Source organism: Polistes fuscatus, unplaced genomic scaffold (genome assembly GCF_010416935.1).
Source record: "Polistes fuscatus isolate 324 unplaced genomic scaffold, CU_Pfus_HIC Scaffold2, whole genome shotgun sequence".
NCBI classification, from domain to species: domain Eukaryota; kingdom Metazoa; phylum Arthropoda; class Insecta; order Hymenoptera; family Vespidae; genus Polistes; species Polistes fuscatus.
Genome location: NW_025113096.1, coordinates 11222969 through 11247260, shown reverse-complemented (window position 1 = coordinate 11247260; position 24292 = coordinate 11222969). Strand labels below are relative to the sequence as shown.

Here is a 24292-nt window from a genome sequence, read left to right as displayed (position 1 = left end):
GAACGGACCATAATAAGAAAAGCGAGGGTTTTTTTTTTAATTAACGCGCATTTACGCGAGCGTGTGCAGACGATTACATTAGAGATCTATGTATGTATTTATGTATTTTATGTATGTATGTAAAGTATGTATGTATTTACACACGGCTACTAAATATATCCGACAACGGGATTCGCAAAATAATTGTCAAAAAATGAAGCACTTTGACCGCAAACGCGATTATGCTGCTGCTGCTGCTGTTGCTGTTGCTGCTGCTGCTGCTGCATGTCTATCGGATTACGCAGTAACTTATTGTTCTTATTTTTTATTTATTTCTTTTTCTATTTTTTTTTAATTATTATTCTTATTTTTTCCCCTTTTTTTTGTTCGTTTGTTGTTTATTTTAAATTATCAGGAATGCTCGAGACACATCGTCGCGTATTCCCGTAATCGGTGACAACGGTTTTAAAAAATGGTATATATTTATATATAATCTCATAAAATTGTCTGCTGTTCTGTTTCTTCTTCTTTTTTTCTTTCCTTTCTTTCCTTTACCCTTCCTTTCAATCGTGTAATTTCATAATTGACTAAATTTTATGTTAATATCGTATTTTCTAGAGCGAGATTTGTGCGTACACCAATCCCTTTTTATAAATGCACGCAATAATTACTTACGTAAATTTACGCACGCAGTTTCTATTTCATATATATATTTATAATAAGAATTCTCCCTCTCTTATATAACGAGTTCATATTTACAAAAATCGATACTTCTTTTTATGACGAGATTCAAATATTAACTACCTACGCTATGTATGTATATATTTATATATATATTATATCATCTACAAAAATGTTTCATTCAGTCCTCCGAACGACGCCCGAAACTCGCGTTCGAATTTTTCCCGCCGCGATCGCAGCGCCATTAAGATCTAAGAGAAACGTAGGGCGCGATTCTGCAAACGAGAGAGCTCTCCTTTATTTTATTTTTATTTTTATTTTTTATTAATTTTTTTCTTTTCTCAAAAGCCTCAAAAGAGCATGTAATTATCTTTTCTAACGTTTGGCTAATTTTCTTTTTCTTATATTTCTCTTCTTCTTTTTTTTCTTCTTTATTTATTATTTTTTCTTTCTCTCTTATCTTTGAGACATTCCCCCTTTCTTATTTTGCTCTTTACCTTCGTAATTAGATCTTGGATCCAATATTACGATTAAGGAGCCCTTGAGGATATACAGGATGGTTCACTGACCGTTCACTTGCTTTCAACGAACAACGTTTCATCATTTTTCAAAAGATGAAAGGATCAGAGATGAAGAACTAATTATAAGCCTTTCACATTTTCTCTAACGCCGCAAGGTGTAATTTTATACAAATAATGATAAGGATTTTTTCATTAGATAAACTCACTTTCAAATAACGTTCGTTGTTTGATCCGTACAACTAGGCGACACTTGTTTTACGTATAATAAAAGAATCGTAAAGAATCAATCGATGATATTTTCAAAGAAAGAAAAAGAATCAGTCATTTTAGCGAACCACCTTGTATATACATAAACACACATATATATATATATAATATATATATAAATATTTATATATATTTATTTTTATCGGCAGCAATTTTCTTATCAACCCTTATAACGTTTCGTAGGCGATAAAAAGTATAGCAATAAATTGAATTTTCGAGAGTATACGTTGATCACACTTTCAAAGCATTCATGCTTAATTGAACGAATGTTAGATCTAATCGGTACTCAAGAATAATTCAAATTTTTGCCAACCGAAAATCAACCAACTATTCGTTTCGATATCTCAACTCAATTGGATCATGCGAGATCCTTTTCTATATATGTACGTCTCATGAATCTAAACGGAATTATAAAATCTTTTTTTTTTCCATGAATTCGTCATTTTCATCATCATCTTCATCATCTTCATCATCATTATCCTCATTATCATCATGATCATCGTTTTACATCCTAAAGAGGCAATAAATAACGACCTATCGTATCCTTCTGACTTGTGATCCAAAGAAAGCTTGATAAAAGACCATAAGACAGACGGAGAAGAAACGTTTTAATAGATACATAATTACTATGATCCTATTATTTTTGTTGCATGTATGCCATTCCTCTTGAATCGATAATATTACGTAAAAGTTTTTCGTCGATGTATTTCTCGACTATTTATTTATTATTTTTATTTATTTATTTATTTATTTGTTTATTTTTTCTTGAATTATTTACGAATACGCGATCGTATTCAAATCGATTAAAATTTATTCGATTCTATATCGGGGTAAAATGCTCTTCTCATACGTTTGCGGATAACAAATTGTCGCATTAAAATTAAATAAATTGATATATATATGTAGTTACGTTTGTATGTATGTAAGTACGTATGAATCTGTGTATGTATGTATGTATGTGTGTGTGTGTGTATGTATGTATTACACGCAGAAGAGAGATATCTGCGCTACCTCTCTGTTAATGATCATAAACGTTACGTCATATTTTTGTGACTAACATTAGATACATTACAGGATCCAATTCCAATGCAATATTGTTACGAGACCGCTGCGTGAGTATTTCTTTTGGTATCTAAAAAATGAGAGCGTAAAATAATATCGAAACGATAAAATCAGTATAGATTATACGTTAGATTATTAAATCGGTATTTTTTGTTCGTGTTATCAACGAAAACGGAATTTCTCTTCTTTTCTGATTTTTTTTTGTAATCGACGCTCGAACACACTATCCTTTTGCGACTATATTTACAAGATGCTAATTATTAACACTTAATTATTCCTCGATTATTTATCTGCGCAGATAATACAGAAGTATTTTTACGCAAACGTTTAATTTGCGATGCACCAAAATACGAGCACGAGAAATAGACGATTTCATTGTAATATGGATAATAATTGTTGTATATACTCGTAGTATTCGCAGTATGTTTAAATATTATATCAGTTGATATACGATCCTAACAGTGACATACAGTCATGGTGGTGGGATCATGGATACCAAAACCCCTCCCAATTACTAGTTTATTATTTTTCTTTTTATATCCTAAAATTCTCAAATGAATTCGCTTTTACAAAAATCTTTTATTCAGGAAGCCCTAAAATTAGAACCCATACTTGCTTAATGTATTTATGTATTTATTTTATGAATGCATGTATTTAATGTATGTTAGCTTATATTACGACTGCGAAAATTTCGTATTAAATAGTTGCTTTTCTTTAATTGTGCAATTATGTGTTACATGGTTTACAGTACTGATAGAAGCATATTTCAAGATAATGTATATACAATATCCTTTGAATGATTTATTTAACAAGAATACGCGTTTCATCTAGATTCAATTGCAGATTTGGGACAATATACAACCCTTCCTATTAGATAAAAGCATTTTAATGTATGTCACTGAATCCTCATAGAGAAAAAAGGTCGTGCATTTAATGAATCATTGTGGTGTAATGTTTAGATAATTAATAATAGTAATAATAATAATAATAATAATAATAATAATATATTAACAAGGGATAGACGAGATTATAATAATTTTTTAAATTATTAAACTTTGAACTTTGTTTTTTACGGAAAGAAAATGATTTTTTTTGTTTCTTTAACATCGCTCGTACTCGCATTTTTAGTGCAACATTATCCGACCGTCGTGGTATTATTTTTCTTACAACGTAGATGACTTTTTTTAATATCATTTTCGTTTCGATTTTCTTCACTCGCAGAGATAAAAACAATGACTTTTAATACTCTCGCGCGTTATTGAGCAATCTTGAAAGTATAGCAAGTTCATAATTAAAAACGAGATACTAACACACTGAATATCTAGATCGTCATTCACCACTATTGCTCTCATCATAATGAGAGAACTTAAGAAACACCTGTTCCAGCGTAGTTTGACTGAAACTGTACTCTTCGATATCCAACTCTTGCTTGGCTGTAATTTAAAATTTTATAATTATTACTCTTTTTTACTTTTTTTGCTCCACACATAAGCGTATTTAAAATGAATTAATTTTTTTTCGATGAAAAAATACTCTCTCTCACCCTTCTCCAACTGCATAAAGCACTCGGCCAGCGAGTTCACTGCGTGTTGAGGAACGGCGAAAACCAATCTATCTGCAAAGCTTTCTTCTACAGTTGCATCAGGAAAGAGACCAGCAACGAATTCTTTTAATGCAGATAATCTATCACTGGAAGGCGTAGTCGGGGTGCAATCGCCACCCAAAAGTTTCATTTCTAAAGTGTACCCAGCACCGTAAAGATTTTTAAGATGTTGCGTCGAACCTATACATCTCAGTTCACCTTTGACCATTATACCGACTCTGGAACACAATGCATCTGCTTCTTCCATTGAGTGAGTTGTAAGAATTGCTCCTCGACCACCCTATTGAAGAAATTCACGAAGATTATAAGAAAAGAAAAATATGAAAAACCGATTGAAGGCTCGTAGTGTTTCGATGATACCTGAAAACTAGCAAGAATGGTATCCCATAGGAATCTCTTTGACCTAGGATCCATACCCGTACTGGGCTCATCCATTAAAACAACCTTTGGTCCTCCAACCATTGCCATTGCAAAGCTGAGTTTTCTTCTAGTACCACCTGAGCATTCTTGAGTTTGTTTATCGGCATGTTCATGTATTTGAAGACCGGATAGATAGAGATCAACAATTCTGAAATAATATTGTTAGTTAGAAGATTAAAGTTATTGTTATAAACAAAAACAGGATAAAAGTTGTTTTAAAATTACCTATTAATTTCTCCCCAAGGTACACCACGAATGGCTGCGTAGCATTCCAAATGTTCTCGTACCGTAATGTTCTTCCATTGGGCATCGTGTTGAGGACAATATCCCATTTGTCTGAATGCTTCTTCAATGTGAGAGTGAATATTGCTTCCACCAATTTGTACTCTACCACGTGTCGCTGCTTCCTCTGCAATAATGATCTTCATCGTAGTAGTTTTACCTGCACCGTTATGACCCAACAGTCCGAATACTTCGCCCGGCTCAACGGCCAATGATAGATTTCGTACGGCGACTTTTTGTTGCATTTGCGGTGTTGTTTCTTCCTCCCGTTTGGTACAACAGCTACAAGAAACTGCTTCTCGTTGGCGATATTCTTTCCGTAGATTCTAACGTGTTTGATAATCATGATCAAGATCATGCTTATATCATATTTAACATGTTCATCATTTTCAGTAGAAAATAATTTTACCTGCACCAGTACCACTGGTGGTTGTTGAGCGGAAGGTGACGTTATAAGATTAAACACTCTCTGTCTTTCATTTTTGACGTCAGAATCTTCGTGATCGCCAATATCGGAATTTTCCATAATCTCCTCGCCGATAGAACCACCATTTCTCTATACAAACATATCAAACAAGTTATATATTTATTTGTATGCATATATATACTTACGTAATGACGAAAAAGAAAAAATAAAAAATAGAAAAAAATCTTCTAACCAGGAAGTGTTTGAAGAGATCGCTAACGTTTCCACCGCTTTTCTTGATGTCCAATAATAGCAACACAAAGAACCATAATGGACAATGTAAGAGTACACCAACGGCCATTAAAATGATCTCTGTAGTAAGATAGTCTGACATCGTTAAATGATGGCAAGCAGCATTGATGGAGCACATTAAATGGACGCGATCTACATAGTACACCGCTGCGAAGGGCACGTACATGGTATTTAACAGAGAAAAAACCACATGCAAAGCGAACGCTGCTGTACCACCTTAAACAAATTATTATATTTTATATTGGTTAAATAAAAATATTTTAATATTATATTTATATATATATATTATATTTTTTTTATTAGTATTATTATTATTTTATTATTAATAATATATGTTATTTACCGACGCCTAGCATGTCTAGTATGACGACAAGTAGAAACGGTATAAGTCCAAGGAATGTTGCAATATTGGGTAAAATACTTTGTGCAGAGTCCATCTTATCAAAGATATAACTCCAACATGTCGAGAAAAGAATGGACGAAGGGCAGTATAACATCAAAAGGGCACCAAGGGTGATGAGTGCTGGTGGTTCTTGAAGCGAAGGCACGTCGAAAAGAAATATAATGCCGACGATGCATAAACAAATAAATGTCATCAGGCCGACGAGAACAATGAAATAGGAAAGGAAGTACATTGGAAATGACAGACCATTGACGCGCAATTGATTCTTTGCTTTTATCTAAAAATCAAATTATATAGGTATATATATTTTTATATTCTCGTTGTTGCGTGGAAAATGAAATAATATTTTAAATAAAATTATCCTTACTTCTCGATCGTAAACCATATCAACCGCTAACGTGATCGGTAATAAAACAAAATCCATTCCAATAAATAATGCTGAACTGGCAATGCCTACATTAAATTCTTGTGGCTGTGATGTCTGTTGAAACGGATGAGTCTTTACTTCAATTGGAGGAACATCGTCCTTTCCAACTACCAATCTGTTTGTAACGAAATTATTGCGATAATTACTGCAATTTGGAATTTCTTCTTTTCTTTTTTTTTTTTTTTTTAAGAACGAGGAATAATATACATACCTATAATAAGTATTTAACAGTACATTCACTAAAATGGGCAAAGAATGTTGCATAGTATCGTTATATACGATCGTTAAATTCATTTTAGGGAAGTTGTATTCATTGATATTAAATGCTGCCATGTGTGGTGCGCTTTTTAACAAACTAACGAAATTTCCATCGTATTCGTCGATGTGCTTAACATCTTGATTCATACCATCCATCAAAGGCGTTATGTCAACTTTGGTATTATTCACATATAAGATTTTCGTCTTATTGCCGTAGGTTTCTAAAAAATGTACAGAAAAAGAGAGAGAGAACAAATATCTTAAATGTTAATAGATATTTCGATGATACTTGAAATAATATATTATATGTAAGAAGTTAGAAAAGCGTACCACTATTAAGTTCAAGAGATTGCATCTTAATTTCGACCGTTTGAATACTGTTTATGTAGAGACCGAGGATTATGAGAGCAAGAGGAGCAATGATGGTGAAGTAAAGTAGTTGAATGTTTCTAAACAGCCTGAGTATCCTTAGGCGAAGCATGGCGTAAAGAATTTGAAGGAAGTTAGGCCGAATTTTGATGGGGTCTAAACCAAGGCCGAGAACAGGAGGATTCCTATCATTGTGAATTCCATCTGGTAGATCACCTGCTCCTGTAATACAACATAATTGTTAACAAAATATTTAATTAACGAATTAATTAATGAATTAATTTTGCATTTAACAAATATATAAACACTCAATTACCTTTTGCTTGACCATCATTTTGAACGATAACACCTTCGTTCTGTAAACTCTGGTACGATGTACTTTTCGACTGCAAGGACAACGATCTACTAAGTGCACGATTACGAACCATTTTCTTAGACAGATTATCCATGGTACACTCCGTTTCCTCGTCTTTTTCCAGATGTAAAAATACTTCTTCCAGGGTCGTCATAGATACTCCATAACTACTGATACCCAACCTACTCGATCTCGTTTTGATTTCGTGCTCGATAGCCGAAAAAAGTGAGGCGAAATTTTCCACTGAATTATGAGGCAAGATGAAGCTCAATTCACGACCATGACGTCTTGCTTTTTCGGCTTTCGTTACGTGAGACGATACTAATCGCGCTATCGCATGTTCCCTTGCGTTGCCTTCGAGTACGAGACTGGAATGATAAATCAACCCAAAAATTGTTAACAGAAAGTAACATATGTGACGGTAATTATGACAATAGATCGAGTTCAAAAATTACAAGTAAAAAAATAAAGTTATCTTATGATTTATTTTATAATATATAAATAATTATAGTATAAATTAAATATCTCATTAGATTTCTTTTTTTTTCTTTTTCTATTTTTAGGTATACACGCATATTTTATATTATATTTGGTACTCACGTTAAATGATAACCGATGCCGAATTTGTTTTTTAAGAACAATGAACTACCGCAACATCTCAATCTCCCTTTACTTATAACTGCTTTCCTGTCAGCCAATATGTCTGCTTCGTCCATAAAATGAGTCGTTAAAAGAATGACTTTACCATGCCTTCTGGATTGCAAGAAAGACCACATTTGTCTTCTAGAGTATGGATCCACTCCAGCTGTGGGCTCATCAAGGATAATGATTTTAGGATCACCGATAATGGCGATACCTACTGAGAGCTTTCTTTTCTGACCACCGCTTAAGTATTTTGCAAAAGTATCTGCTTTTTCAACCAAATCGATATCTTTTAACGTTTTCTTTACCTGTAATATTTGACATAATTATTGAACGTTTTATATAATAGTTAAAAAAAGAAAAAGAATGGAAGATGAACTGCAACTATAGACAAAAAAAAATTAAAACGAAAACAAAAAAGAAGAAACAAATTATTTATAAGCTTTAAATATTGTCATACCTCGTATTCGATCATCGATTTTGGAATGCAACGTACAGCAGCAAAAAATTCGAGATGTTCTCTAGGTGTTAAAAGATCAAACAGAATGTCATGCTGAGGACATACACCTGTCATACTTCTAATCACCTGCATATCGTTCGAATCTCGTACGTCATATCCAAAAATCAAAGCTGTACCAGCTGTTGGCGATGTCAATCCCGTGAGTATATTAAACAACGTGGTTTTACCGGCACCATTGTGTCCCAGTATCGCTGTTATTTGTCCCTCATAAATCGTTAGATTGATACCATTGACTGCCTTAATTTCAGGCTTACGACATTTCTGATAAGATTTAAACAAATCTACGATTCTAATCGCTTCCCTTCCTTTCATCTCACGAACAACCGGTTCAACGTCTCGACTTGTTTCTTCGCCGGGTATAAACGAATTAGATTCCCCGTTAGACGATGGTACCCTTTGAACTTTACGTTGGCACCAAAATCCTGGCGTGAAACAGAACCACGGGTGTCTTTTCGTGCCGTATTCGCCTATTAATCAAAATGTCATTAAAGATAATCGTTTTTTACTGGTGCTTAACAATATCATCGAATAAATCATTGAATAAATCATCAGAAAAGAAAAATATTATTCCTTAAACATACTTGGAATAACCGAGTCCAAGTAATATGCTATGGAAGCATATAAGAATATGTCTAAAGTCATCATAATGAGACTTCCCCCGAAAGGCATACCAGGACCGGACCAGAGATTATCAAAATTGACTCCTTCTCCTAGTAAGTCCAGGACCAAGGCCTAATGAATAACTCGTGATTAATATAAAATAAATAATTTATCGATACGAAGATTTTATCGTTGCTTAAACGTTTACAAAAAAAGAAAACTTGCCTTGTCCATGGCCAATGCAACACCCGTCGGACTTATAAGTGATACCAACCAAAATGAGATCGAGCTAGAATCGTCTACGAATACTTGAATGAAGTACATCAAACTTAGTATCGTTACTGCAAAGTTTCCAAGGACACCGGCAGTCTAAAACAAGATATACGAGTATGAGATGTTCGTTTGGAAATCCGAAATGTTTGGCTAATAATGTTACATTCAAATCGATCGCAGATTATCTATTTAATTTTAACATTAATTAATCCTAACGTAAATACTTACTCGAGATTTGTCAAAGAATGGTGTTATCATGAAGGCAAACATGATGACGGAAAAACTATAAAGTACTACAAGGAGAAATATCGGTAAAAAGTGCGTATGCTGAAACATTTGTAGAGTGAAGAGTAATATAACCGCGACTGCAGAAAGTAACAATACGAAGATGCTGTAGATAATGAACCAGGATATCCTAAAGCACAAGAAACGATTTATCAATATTAAATGTATTTAATGCATACATTAGAATTTATTAGTTTCATCATCATTTATACAATACATTCACTTACCAAAATACAGAGTCCTTAAGACCCATAATTTTCATTCCTTCTTTAATCTTATTCTCTTTTTCACCGACAATTAATATCAAGAGATAAGTAATGAACTGTGAAAGTGCTAAGACCATGTACAAAGGAATAACCACTCTAAAAGCTAGCATCCAATCTAAAAAAAAAATGTATTATAATGTTGCATTAAGAAAAAACATTATTCCATCATCATTTCTTTAAGGAAAATAAATAAGCTTTGAAAAAAAAAAAAGAGAGGGAGAGAGAGGGAGTTAACTTACCAGCGGTAAACGCTTCTTTCGGAAACATTTCTAATGTTATATTTGGAATGGTTACGTCGATGTTTTGCGTGTCAAACTGTAGTAAAGAAGGAAGTAATACATTAGAAGATCTATTTCGTAAGAGAAAAGAAGAGGGAGTGCAAAAAGTAAGCAATATAATCCAAGACTATAAGTAACTGGCGTACCCTTATCTTCGTAATATCCATTAGCATTTGTAAAGCTAGGAAGCCAGAATGCAAGTAGTTAATCACGGGACATGATCCGCCAGTTTCTATCGACAGAACGTCACCCATCCAATGGCTGGTGTCTTTCCGGCAAGTAACCGGAGCGGAATAGAGTTCAGTAGGCGAAGGAGGCGATGTATACGAAGGATTTGTTCTAATCTCGTATCTAAAAAATACAAGTAGTCACTTATTCCTAACCACCCTTCAATTTCGATTAGATATTAAAAAAAAGAAAGGAAGAAAAAGAGTAGCTTTTCGTGAGTGCAAATAATCAACTGTATCAAAGTAGCAATTTACATTCAACTTTGAAATAGCAATCTATCAACAGCCAAAAGGTTCGACATTACTTGCTGATTTCTGAAATGTCCAGTATGCCCAGAATCAAAGGAAGATCGTTAACTTTGGGGATTTACTCGATCAACCCAAATTCGACTAAATTTGGATTAATTGTAACGAATCATTCGTTATTTTGTCGAGAAGCTTATTTTGTGTTATTAAATTCTTCATTTAAATTGTTTTTATTTTCTTTTTTACCACGCGAATGGGGCCCTAGGTTGCAGCCCATAAAAACCTTGTTTAAAAATACTTCCTCGTCTGGGAATATGTCCGGTTGTCGTTAAAAATAACAGACAATATTTTTAACGAAAAAGACAATTCGAAGAAGAGAAATTATTCATTATTTGATCAAAAAATATAAAACATGTTACTAATAAATTTTCGTTGACTCATAAATCTGCTTCGGTTATTCAAAAGGCATTCATTTTTTCTTACGAATATAATATTTCTTTTTGAATTTATGTAGTTATTCGAAACTTCTGGCTGTTAGTGTATGTATAATGTGTATACATGTAAATACAGTCTTACAGAAGACGTTGAGTGATCGGTTGAGAGTCCTCGAAGATCACAGCCAGAGGTATACTGTACGGATCTCTCCAATAAGCTGCCTGTAGATCATCTTTCGTATCGAATATAATGAAATTCAAAGGTAATTTCCCAGGGTAATCCCACATAGACAACCATAGCGTGTTCATCGAATTTAAGAATGCCTAGAAGACGAATCGATGCTATCAACAAATTTCAATTGGTTTTACGAGATACATGTATATGTTTATACGTATCTAATGAAAACTTACGATAGTTTCTGTCGAATTAGGTACCACAGCTATCGTATTGTTCTTATAACCATTGAATAACTCGAATATATTTTCTTCGTGCCTTCTCGTCGTCATTGCAGGATAATTTGGATTAGGTATCAACACCTTTATCACTATTAGAATTCCTAGAGTGTAAAGAGGCAGGAAGATCTCCTACAATAATAACAAAAATAAAAATAAAATAGTAATTCTCGTTGCGTGGAGATAAAAGATCTCGTAAATATCATTTTATTACATTCTCGGTTTGTTCCAGAGTAATTATTTAACGTCATAAGAGAAACATTAGCAGCATCAACGAACATTAACAATAGAAAATAAAATTAAATGAAATAGTCGGAGTGTAAGAGTTCGTTCGAAACTCCCACATTTTGCTGGGAACAATGAAAGGTTTTTATGACTAATCCTTACGATCCCCTTTCAAGTTCGTCCCACTAATGACGATGGGAGATAATGAAGGGTGGCTGAAAATCATATGTTACGAGTAACGTAATTCATATGTAAAAGTGAAACACATGGGTTAATTTGTATTTCATGTCTTTTTTTTCTCTTTTCATGAGGTTTCCTCGCATGATTCGAACCCTCCTTGTACCTTGAAAAAATATCTTCCCCCTCGTGTGGACATGTGTATCTGTTTGATGAGAATCGTATGCACAGGAACCAAGCAGCCGTGTTCGATACGCTCGTGTTGAACGTAACTTCGAGGGTGAATAGGAAAGTACCGTGTGTTCGGCTTTGTTATACTGTTGCCATGACGATAAACAAGTTAAACGAAAGCGATATTTTCGAGTAGCCAGCCAGCTTCTTCGTTTACCTCGGTTATCCTGTCGGAAAGAGAACTGGCGCAGTTTTACAATAGAAAATCAAAGATGGATTCGCGCGAACGCAGTGAAACAATGTCATTTTTCGTCGACGCAGTTCCCGAAGATTCCTTCTACGAAAATTTAACATTAGGTGTCGTCAAGATACTCGACAATTTGCCATGCGTTAAAAACGTTCGCGTAGACAGGCGTAACGGTTGCGAACGAAACGCCATTGCGAATTGGGAGCAACGACACGGCTGCGTGCTGCCAGAAGACGTCAAGAATTTCTATGCTTCGATCGATGGTTTTCTACTACAGTGGAATCTCGAGATAGCTGGTATGTAAATTTTGATATTTTTCTTTTTTTTTTTTCTTTCTTCTATCCTCGTATGAGATGTCTCTCTCATTGTAAAATATTTCTTCGAAACAATCACGCATCTTTCACTTGACGTTTATACTTATGATAAAGATTCCATCATTTCAACTATTTTCATTCGACATATTTCTTTTCTCTATTTCTTTCTATTTCTTTCTATCATCTTTTTATCATCTTTTTATGTTAGTTATTATATTAAAAAATATATTTTTCAAGGACATCGTATACGTCAATTGTCTATTATCAATAACATCGAGTTGTTGCTTGTTTGAGATAAGAGGGATATCGAATTAGCGAATCACTCATTCGTATACAGGCGAAGAATTTCCGGTAGGGCGAATGGAGATAGGCAAGCTGTCGTCTCTAAAACGTTACCTCGGTGTTGGGAAGGATCGACAACAACAAAGTGTAACGACAACGACAACGACAACGACAACGACGACAACCACAACGACGTCGATGACGAGTCTGGTCTCGGATGAAAGAGGAACCGACATCGAATCGGAAGTCGAGATATTCGTAGGAAGTACAGAGAACGTTGTTCCCGGTACTTCGAAGATTACCACGACTAATCCACGTGGTTCGAAACTCTTCGAGATAGTTAGATGCTTTCCTACAACAATAGACGCTAAAGTGTACTTGGCATATCCAAGCAAAGTTGAACAAAAGTCACCCGAAATTTGGCTACATCAGGAAACTACCGATAGATGGTATCATCTGGCCGACAGTTTTACCAAATACTTTCGTATGATGTTGGTCCATCTTGGTTTGCCTGTTTGGCAATGCTGCGTCGTCGGTTTACCTCTGCCAACTTGGGTCGAGCAAGTCTATTTCTTGGTAGGGCCTCATCTTTTGCCAAACACGGTCGAACCAACCGAGACAATTTCTACTAATCTGTGGAACAATGGTCCTACCAATCTACTAGATCCTAGCATTTTTAGGAATATGGAAAATAAGCTAAGGAACTCAAGAAAGAAGTGATCTTTTTTCTATGGGTTTGCCGTCCTCCTTGATCATCCCAATAAATCTTTCTCTTCTATTCTTTCGAAAGGGAAGGAAAAAAAAGAAAGAAGAAAAGACAAAAATAACAGAAGAGAGAGAGAGAGAGAGAGAAAAAAATAGATCGAAGGAAGGATCACTTGGCGATCCATCAAATGCACGACGCCCACGTCTTCTCTCGAAGGAAAATGAAAGAATCGAGTACGCGTAAAAATGTCTTAGGTACGAAGATGGAAAGCAATATCATATCTACGGTGGAAAGGGGGTGGGGATGGGTAGGATGGGATGGGGAATCGAGATACTATAGTAAAAGGTGACGTTTGAAAAAATCAACACCTTGGGTTTTTTTTTTTCCTACGTCGAAGATAATTTCTTCAAATACGAAAGAGAGAGAGAGAGAAAGAGAGAAATGTAGAGCTTTCGATGTTATCAATAACTTTCGAGAGAATAGCAGTAGCTATATCATTGGTATATATCTAGATATTGAAATTGAATTGGCACACGATCTCTTCCTCTCTCTTTCCCCCTTTTCACTTTATCTCTATTTTACTTCCTCGGCTGTTATTTAATGCGCGTCATTACGGATAAGCTCGTTAACTCGATCCTTAAATCATCGTAGAACATTTTAAAAGGAATTGGAACGCGTATAAAATGATTGCGAAAAGAATTTAACGATCGACGATATTTGTTCTATCGAATACAAAATATTCTAACGACCTATAGAAGAAAGTTAATAAAATTCTAAACGTTATTTATATATTCGTACTCGTATTAGCATCGATACAGTTTTATATACTTTTATTTTCTTTTTTTTTTTTTCGATAATATCGTTATAAAATAGAAAGAGAATATTATCGATCATGCGTTGTTCGAGCCAAAATATAATATCCGTCCTGTTTTTTTCTATTCCCTTCTATTGTGTCACACGGTTGGTCTAGAAAAATAAAATTTAAGTTAGGACGAAAAATAAAATGGAAAAAGGAAAAAAAATAAAGAGAAAGAAGAAGAAGAAGAAAATAAAAATGGAAGAAAAATAAAAGCAAAAGGAAAAATCTGAAAATGGAAGCTTTACTTAAAATCCATCTACCCTTTTACCATCCACTATTACTATTACTACTACTATTACTAGTAGTAGTACTGCTAGTACTAACAGCAGAGCAGCAATAAACGATTCTTCTCTTCTTCTTCTCTTCTTCTTCTTCTTCTCCTCTTCGACCCTTGGCCCAGTTGGCACGGTACGCACGCAAAAATGGCAGCGCACTGCTGCGACTGGCAGCACGCCGTCGTTTCGTACTTGGCTACTGCGGCTAACCGTGAAACGCAGTCGTTTCGTCGCCATAGAACAAACCCATCTAAAACTTTTTATTTCTTTTTACCGCTTGTTCCAAACTCACATAGCGAAAGAGACTTCACTTCCTATTGCGGACAAATCCTTTGGCACTCCTAACGCATATTCCTTTATTCTTTTTCCTTATTTCTTCTTTTTCTTCTTCTTCTTCTTCTTCTTCTTCTTCTTATTATTATTATTATTATTATTATTATTATTATTATTATTCCTATACTTATCCCATTTTCCATTCTTCGTCAATATCGATCGTTGGACAATATTCGTGATAAGAAAGAGAAATATAAGAGAATAACTGTGTTAAAGGCTTTCAAGTATAACGAATTTTTCTTTCTTTTAAAAAACATACGAACATATTGGTTTATTTTGTCATAGTTTAAAACAATACTTTCATTAATTATTCTCAACAAGTCAAAGTGAATACAGGGTGCATGTAAAATTTCAATCGATCTTTTTCTTTATCCGTGGTATCGTAAGTATATCCAGGCTCTACGATCGATCTTCGATGTTCCTCTATTTTCGTACTCCTCGCGAATTTCCTAAGCAGAAAATTTGACGTGGCACGAACCAACACGGTCATTCTTTTTCTCTCTCTCTCTCTTTCTCTCTCTCTGTTTCATGCTTTCATCTCTTCATTATAGATTTTCATTAGCTCCTTTTTCAACATTTTTGATTCGTGAACAAGCATCCACTGATGATGATTCTCCCGTTAAAAATAATCCGTGAAATATCATTGATTTTTCCTGCTTATCCCCCTCGGACATTTATTTTATTTCAAGTTCCACTTTCGAGCTGACGCTTTAATCGCCGGAACAAGAGCACGCTGTGTTTCTACAATTTGTGTATACGTGCAACATATATACATATATCTGCTGCTGCTGTGTGTGTGTGTGTGAGAACATGTATACATATATGAATATTTGTATTTCCAAACAGGATCATACCGAGAGTGATCAACGTGGGAGAGTAAAGTATAAATGTACGTATCTTAAACGAATAAACTACACAGTCGATCAACGTTGGTGATATTGAAAAAGGTTTGATATATATATATAGACGAGAATAATTATTTATTCGATTTGTCCTAATATTCATCAATATAATCGAGAAAATAAAACAAATCCAAAATTAAGATAAACTAAACGACTAGTTATTTTCGTCAAAATTTAAACGATTCATCATCCGTTGACCAATCATTCGATTATTCGATAACATTTGCCAAATCGTTACCCATCTTCTTACCTATTACCCTAACCTCCGTTCCATTTCTTTTTTCATAGGAAAATGAAATTGGGCCACACAAAAAAACACACGCTGGCCACTGATCAAACACAACCCTACCGAAAATTTATACAATTTTCAAATTCTTTTCTACTCAATATATCACAAGAAGGACAGTGATACATCGCGTGCGTTAAACGTGAAGTTTTCTTTCGTCGGGAAAAATCTTTCTTTCCTTCTTTTTTTTTTTGTCAGATCTGTTTCATTTTAGTTTATTACTCCGTGTTAAATGATGGATACGTTATACGTTTCTTCGTTGATACATATGTATCGAATTTAACGTCGTTGAAAAGAAACACATGATACTTTTCCAAGTAGATTGATTATACAACATGACGTTATAGTCTCATCGGATGTTATAACATTCCTTTGTCATTATCGTATTTACTAGTATCAATGCGTACAGTTAATCCACGTGCATAAGCTATTAACAAGTGCAAACGCATAAGCGGATCTCTCTATTCATTTAATCATTGATCAAAATAGCAAAGTTTAGTTTTACTAACTACGCTTTACAAACTTATGTATTATTCATGTTTATCAATACCAAGAATTAGAAATATTTCGTTGATTAAATTCATGAATAATTTCATGTCTCCTCATGCCTAATTAATTACTCTTTCATTGGAACGGTCACGTACGATATTTGCGATGAAATATTTGATAATGTATGAAAAATCGAATAAATCTACGATATAATTTGAAACATATATTTTCTGGGGGGGGGGGTGGAAGGCGAGAGAATAAATATAGATATAAAAATAATAATAATAATTCAAAAAAAACAAAAGATAGAAAGAAATATATTTATGTGATAAACGTACCGCGGTGGTCTTCCGCTTTTCACGTTTCTTCAGCAGAAGATTTCTCACGAGCATTGCTCGTAGCTGAGACAAGTAGATCCCGCACGAATCCATCCTGCGAGATAAACTCGTCCTCTGTATTTCTGCAAATAAAAAACCAAATATATATATATATATAATATTAGTCCTCTAGAAAAAAGAACAAACAAATTGTACAAGATACTACAAGCAATAAAATAATATTTGCCTATCGTTTCTAGAAAAATTGTAAATAAAAAAGAACCCCGAGTATAGTAAATCTATTTAACGAGCATATTACTTGGGTTAATGACATAAATAAAATAAATTTATTCGTATAGTATATAAAGATTCAAGTAGGATAATAAATGGTATTGAAAATCACGCCCTTCTAACGAGGTACCACAAGAAATGTCTAGGACATGGTCGATAACTCGTACTTTGCACTATTTAAATGTTCCCGGGCATAAGAGCTAACATAAGTAAACGAGAACATATGTCAAGGCCTTCTTAAGGTTTCTTAACTGTACCGCGTGTATCGCTTCTATCGAGAAACCTATCTTGATTATCGACTTTTCGTAACATGATTAGAGCCAATCTCTTCTTGGCCAATTAGATTTTATTAGACGGAAGACAAAGATATGTAATAATTAATAACAAAAGAGATGTACTTTAATATTGCATCATCTTCAAAGGACAAAGAATTAGGGCTCGTGAACGTGTCAATGAATTTAGATTTCTTCTTCCGAATTTATTTGCCAAATTTCTCAAAGAGAGAAAGAGAGAGAGAGAGACAAATTCGTTGGGGAAAAAATTGTAGAAATTGTCCAATGTAATTGGACACGTACTTTGAACAAAGACCGAACACGAAGCTATCTTTTTTTCTTTTTTTTTTTTTCTTTTTTCTTTTTTCCTCCATAGAATTGCAATGAAACGAAAGCAGAAAATAAGATCGCTCGGTAGTACTTGTTAACTTGACGGATCGATAATCACGCCTCTTTGTCAACTCTTACCACCTTTTGTATCGGCTCGGCTCGGCTCGGCTCAGATATTCTAGCCTTCGGCATTTCAAAAAAGAAACATCGGCATTAGAATTATTTGGAAAAGAGAAAGAGGAAAGAGAATGAGTGTACAAAGTGATGCTACGTGCTAGAGCAGTCGTCGTTTATAAAAATATTTAAAAATAGTCTCTCGATCCCTATGACTAATCATTTTCTACCAAAAATTCTTTTCATTCTGACGTAATCGTTCAAGAAAATAAAATCGCGATTTTGAAAGTTCATCCGTAAAATTTTAATATATCGTTCAAAAATAAACTACTAACATATCTTTCTTTTTTATATGGAAATGTTCAAAAATTTCATTTCATCAAAAACACGTGTATTTCGTTTCGAAAATGTAACGTAAATGAAAACATTTATTTAATCGTTATCACAAGGATGGATTGTTTTCACCTAGTCGATCTATTTAAACTAGTTCATTTTTTCTAAATTTTCTTTTTATATTGTTTTTTATTTTTTTTTATTTTTTCTTCTTTCGTAAAAGACATCAAACGAACGTTATCAAGTTTCATTGAAGACTCCCTTGACTTTCCTCGAATTATCAAAAATTGTTAAAACCAAACTGTCGATCCTAAATTATACATTATCGTCGAGAAAACTTTCTACCGTGACGGAAAGAGAGTCAGCTGCAGAATTGCAGCCAACCACATCAAACGTGTATGCAAACTCTGACGTAACTTAGCGACACGAGCGACTCTGAAAAATGAGTTCAAAGAATATAAACGATTAATTCTTATTATTATTTTTTTTTTTTCATTTTCTTTAAATAATCCATAAACAAATCTGAAGGAAAAAATATTTGCTCAGCTCGAGATGAAGAAATAGAAGAGGAAGACAAGAAAAATGATTTGAACTCGTTTTATATGAGATGTTTCTTTTGCCATAGATCTGACGTAGTGAAGAAAACTTGAACTCGTTTTATAAGATTTTTCTTTCTCTTTCTCTCTTACTCTTTCTCCGTCTGATTTTTCTTCTTCTTTTTCTTTCCCCCTTTTTCTTTTCATTTACGTCATTCGACATGGAGAACGTCACGAAACACTATTTCCTGTCTCATCGTACTTCCGTTCAGTCGTGTTCGGTCAACGAGCAACGAGCAGCTGTACGTCACCGGAAGGATGACGCGTTAAAGAGCATTAACATAGCCTTATAAAACTGGAGGGATATCGAGCTTACACTTACCCGCTCAAAAGAGAAAGAATTCTAACAAAAGAAAGAAAAATATATATATATTTATTAATTTCAATCATAATAATATATTACGTATAAACGAAAGATTTGAAAGAATTAACGAAATCTAAAATAAAAAGAACAAAAATCTTTCTACGAGAGGTAAGCTTTTCGACGCAAAGATTATCTGGGATATAAAATTTTGATGATAAAAAATAATCTTCCTCTAGTGAGCTTCCCGATATAAGGATTTTTTAAAATACAAAATTCTATGATAGAAAATAATCTTTCTCCAAGGGGAACTTTTAGATATTAGAATCTCTTGGGTGGTATAAAATCGACAGTTTAAATCAAGATAAATGATCGAGTCAGAGAAATAAAGAAATAGCTAGGATAAAAGGATTGAAAAGTTTCAAAATGAGAGTATATGTGTTACCACCATGAAAGACCGAAATTGGGGAATGTCAAGATTCACATGGTCGCTTTGTGGTGTATGTTCGCAATATTAATGCATAAGAATAAACCCAAAAATATTTGATCTTTCACCGATGTATTTGTTATGCGTTAACATTTAGCTATGTGAATCTTGACATTCTCCAATTTCGATCTTTCCCGATAAAACATATACATATCAGAAATAAGGATAGATGGATAGAAATAGAAATGGAGGAAGAGAAGGGCGATGTAGGGACTTACGTTTGTCACGAATCGTGCGAGGAATAGAGGCAAAGAGAGAGCATACGAGGAATCTAGTCCGTTGATCTCTCTCAGTTGGTGTAACCACTTCCGCAGAAGAAATAGAAGTTGTTGATGTTGTTGTTGTTGTTGTTGTTGTTGTTGTTGTTGTTTTCGTTATTTTTGTTGTCTTTGATAATACCACTGATCGAAGAGGTATAAGCGCAGTCGAAGCCGTTGCTATCGTTGATTCCGCCGTTTCTGGTGCCGCCGTTGTAGCCGATTTCGTTGGTGCCGGTCTCGATCGATCGGACAAACTTGCAATAAGATCTCACTGTCGTCTTGTTTCGCACGTAGTTGCCAACATCGAGACGAGGAAGGTAGAAGAATTCAAAGCCACGTCGTCTCTCTCTTTTAATTTCGCGACCCTTTATCGCCATCCTTGGCTTTCTCTATCTCGAATGTTGATAATAACACTTATTTTGTGCCGTATATATCGGTATAAGATTTAATATATATTATGATTATTTCAATTGAATTATTTTTATTTTTATTCTATTATCGTATTTCTTTTCGACGAACCTATCTATCCTCTCTTGTTTGATCACTAATGTTCAGTGAAACACAGTTCAAGGGAGAAACTGGAAAGACTGTGAGAGTGATAGAAACAAATATTAAAAGGGAAAGAAAGACATGGAAAAAGGGAGGATAGTGAAAGATTAAAAGGAAGGACGAAGATAGGACTATATCACGTGGCTGGATTTAGAATGGTTTGTCGTGTCTCGTAATCCTTTTTCCTCGACTTCGTGCCATTCACACGAACTAGGTCCTCGCGAAGTTCACCGGGATGCGATCGGTCTCCTTTTTCATCTACGAATATGATAGAGAAGATATTGGATGTGTTCTCTCATTTCCATAATCGCGTTTTTTCTTAACAAGCTTTAACTATCGACGAATATCGTGTAAAAATTTCACGAATCTCTCTCTCTCTTTCTCTCTCTATCTCTCTCTCTCTCTCTTTGTTTTTTCTTTGTAATTTTTTTACCTTACAATAATCTAACACTTGAGTCGATTAATAAATTAATGGAATTAATATTTTTATTTTAACTCGTATCGATACGTGTGTACGTATGTGAATGTGTATGTACTTACGTACATTTTGTTTTTTGAAAATATGAATATGAAAAAATGAAATATATTTGTTGAATACATTAATACATTATTTATATACCAAAAGAAAATTATTTGAATGAAAAAGTATAATTGAAAGTATTTGAGTTTATATTTTATATTAATAGAAAAATTTTCAAAGTTTTGCGATAGTAATAGATGTACTTGATTAACTGATGGTTAATAACACACGCATATCATAAATGACGAGAAACTTCGAACAGTATTTAGGAATAAAGTTAAACATTTGTAACAAAACGTAAAAGAGAAATAGAAGAGCAAAAAGAAAAGGATGGGCCGTGAAAACAAAAAAGATCAAGTAAAGAGAAAACGATATACGTTTCGGGGTTTAACGTTGTAACAGAGACACAGGAAACAAGCAATTCGATTGTCATGTTAACGAAGAGGGTTACTACTAAAAGGTTTATTTTAAAGGGATACACCCTTCGTAATATCGAACGATTCATTTTTAAACGGTGCGGCTAACTAACTCCCTCGATAAGTTTCGTTCTGTGTTTTTTTTTCGTTCTATTCGCGGTTTCTCTTTCCCACGTAAATAATAGAGTCAAAGTAGAAAAGGGGAAACAAGCTCCCCATTGGGGTCGTCACCCTGAGACACAAGGAATCGTCAAGGTAAGAACGGACGAGTAGACACGATGTCGCCAACTCGTCCATTTCCCTTAACGACGAAAGCAACCCCATGTCGCAACGACCACGACCCACGACCACGACGACAACCGACAATGACGACGATGACGACAACGACAATGGCGACGTAGATGATGACGACAGCCCACCAATCACCCTGAACTTTTCCTTCTTTATCCAAGATATAGACCTTAGAGTAACGAAAGAAAAACGTGGGTTGACCAGTTGGTTAAATGAAATTCGCGGGACGATCAAAGAAATTCATTCGAGATATCTCGGATTCTTGAAAGCGTACAGGAAACTCTTGTTTCCTGACTCCCACGTAGAATTGATCATTGTGAGGATAAAACGGTACCCGTTTATAATAGAGCAAGCTATCATGAACTTAATTTTTCCCTCTTACATCGTAGTTAATCTCACGACCGTCAATTTGATAATATTTTCATTCGGATCAGACGACGTTTTGTAGCTACGATTAAATGATTAACAACGGAGGAAGAATAAGGTCAAACTAAACTGAACTAGATTGAGATGAGATTGTCTTTGAGTGATGATTTTTTCGAATTTACCGTGAAACGAGGAGAATAAGGTAAACCCGAGACATTTTCATTTCATTAATGTCGAAAGTTTTCAATTGACAGTTCTAAATTTGTTTGGGTTATAGGTAGGTATCTTTGAATGAAGTAGGTAAGTACATACATAATCGTTCTGGATGCAGACAAGTTGTTAACGTGTAAATTATATATCTAAGCTTTTGGCCAAGCCTGTACACACGAAATGGCGATTTCATTGACGCCAATGAAAGTTAATAGTTAAGCAAACATATTTTGAAGAACTCGAAATCATGACACAAATAAAGAAAAAGATAGAAAGAAAGAGAGAGCATGTTAGACAATGAGAAAGAGAGGTGGGGGGGAAGAGAGGGAATGAAAGAGAGAGAGAGAGAGAGAGAATGGAGAAGGTACGTTGTGAGTCGGGTCTATCGACCGACAAGAATCAGAGGGCGTAAGAGGGTCAGAGGGAAGAACGAGGAGGTTTTGCTGTTCGGTGAGGTCGGACAGACCGGTGGTCTCAATAAATGACCAAAGCGAAAAAGGGTGAGCTCCGTTGATTTTTTACCACCGAACCGGATCGTAGAATCAAGAAAGAAAAAGATAGAGAAAGAGAAAGAAAGAGAGAGAGAGAGAGAGACCGATTCACGCTAATATTTCAGCATACACGCGTTCAACCCTCCTTTCCAAACAGTCATGATCGTTTTATCGCCAGAGGTCACTGAGAGTCGCCCTCGCCCTCATCCTCGTGGTGGTGAACAGGAACTTATCTTCTTTCTCGTTAGAAAATGATCACTAATCGCTCGAATACTCGCAAAAAAAGAATAACCACTTGAAAATATTTTTTTTTTTAAACGTCGATACTAATACATTGAAACTTATGTTCGGGAAAAGAAAAATATGAAAGAAAATTACAGAGTAACGTCATTTCGTTGGATTTAATCGATCAAATTTCCAGACATGTTATTCCCACTATCTTGCACGAAGCATCCTTCCAAGTGGAAACCATTTTCAAAGATCCTAAACTCACTCCCCTTCTCTCTCTCTCTCTCTCTCTCTCTTTCTCTCTCTTTCTTTCTCTCTTTCTCTTTTTTACGGCGGTCTCTTTGACTGGTCGAAAACATAAACGCGCACAAGCGCGAGATTCGTACGCGACGCGTCCCAACCCCCGTTTTCGGTGGTACTGCCTGGTTCCGTCTCACCCTTTCTGCCATTCTCAAGCCGTTCCTTCTCTCTCTCTCTCTCTCTCTCTCTCTCTCTCTTTTCCTCATTCTCTCTTTCCCCCTCTGGCGTTCGGTCGCGCCACTAGGAAATCGATCCGCAACCGACCTGGACAAAACGGTAATCGTCCACGTTGGTTGGGCAGATTCATTTTCTTTTTAGAGCGTTTTTTGAATGACATGTATCTATATGTATATGCATATACACACCTCCATATATATATATATATATATATATGATATGTATATATGAGTATATATATACGGGTATCTATTTATATATATTACTAATGTAAGTAAATGTGTATATACTTCTATACATATATATTATCACCTTTATATTAGTAAAGAAACTCGACGGCGAACGATCCTCGAAACACGAGGTGTCGTCGTCGATGTCGCGGCAGCAGCAGCACGCCGACATCCGAAAGGCCGACGCACCTCCTTCCGGCCTTCCTCTTCCTTCTCCTCTTCTTCCTCCTACTCCTCTAATTCGGTACTTATCGTTAAGCTGCTCCTTCGAATGGAGAATTCCGAGGCGGCACCGAACGCCGGTCCTCCTCCTCCTCCTCTTCTTCTTTCGAAGAAGAAGAAGAACAATTGAACCTCCCTCTTTTTTTAGTCCTTCTT

The 24292-nt window shown here is 34.9% G+C and overlaps 2 protein-coding genes across 5 annotated transcripts; one reads left to right on the top strand and one right to left on the bottom strand.

The window, feature by feature from the left end:
• Positions 1-1087: 1087 nt before the first annotated feature.
• On the bottom strand, positions 1088-24292 carry LOC122516410 (ABC transporter A family member 1-like). 4 transcript variants are annotated; one of them, XM_043634194.1, is made up of 24 exons: positions 23997-24292; positions 17174-17295; positions 11528-11701; positions 11259-11440; positions 10356-10560; positions 10171-10246; positions 9893-10046; positions 9609-9795; positions 9333-9476; positions 9089-9239; positions 8448-8974; positions 7946-8295; positions 7307-7713; positions 6952-7212; positions 6575-6842; positions 6304-6478; positions 5877-6213; positions 5475-5749; positions 5225-5371; positions 4759-5141; positions 4474-4681; positions 4054-4393; positions 3821-3943; positions 1088-2580 (listed from the first exon to the last, which is right to left on the bottom strand). In XM_043634194.1, exons 2-23 carry the CDS (start codon positions 17264-17266, stop codon positions 3840-3842), a joined length of 5148 nt encoding a protein of 1715 aa, XP_043490129.1. In that variant the 5' UTR covers positions 17267-17295; positions 23997-24292; the 3' UTR covers positions 1088-2580; positions 3821-3839. The 4 variants fall into 4 exon arrangements, with proteins under 4 accessions (XP_043490129.1, XP_043490130.1, XP_043490128.1 ...); XM_043634195.1 differs by lacking the exon at positions 1088-2580 and having other exon boundaries at positions 3704-3943; positions 7307-7346; positions 7416-7713; XM_043634193.1 differs by lacking the exon at positions 1088-2580 and having other exon boundaries at positions 3704-3943.
• On the top strand, positions 12442-14056 carry LOC122516411 (tubulin polyglutamylase complex subunit 2). The gene is made up of 3 exons (XM_043634197.1): positions 12442-12685; positions 13041-13179; positions 13252-14056. The coding sequence occupies exons 1-3, from the start codon at positions 12442-12444 to the stop codon at positions 13703-13705; spliced, it is 837 nt and encodes a 278-aa protein (XP_043490132.1). The 3' UTR covers positions 13706-14056.

Coding starts and splice junctions, on each gene's coding strand:
- LOC122516411 (XM_043634197.1), top strand. CDS start 12,442: ATGTCATTTTTCGTCGACGCAGTTCCCGAAGATTCCTTCTACGAAAAT. Junction 12,686..13,040: donor GTGGAATCTCGAGATAGCTG/GTATGTAAATTT, acceptor ATTCGTATACAG/GCGAAGAATTTCCGGTAGGG. Junction 13,180..13,251: donor ACGACGACAACCACAACGAC/GTCGATGACGAG, acceptor ATTCGTAGGAAG/TACAGAGAACGTTGTTCCCG.
- LOC122516410 (XM_043634194.1), bottom strand. CDS start 17,266: ATGGATTCGTGCGGGATCTACTTGTCTCAGCTACGAGCAATGCTCGTG. Junction 5,372..5,474: donor ATCTCTTCAAACACTTCCTG/GTTAGAAGATTT, acceptor ATGTTTGTATAG/AGAAATGGTGGTTCTATCGG. Junction 3,944..4,053: donor CTTTATGCAGTTGGAGAAGG/GTGAGAGAGAGT, acceptor TTTAAATTACAG/CCAAGCAAGAGTTGGATATC.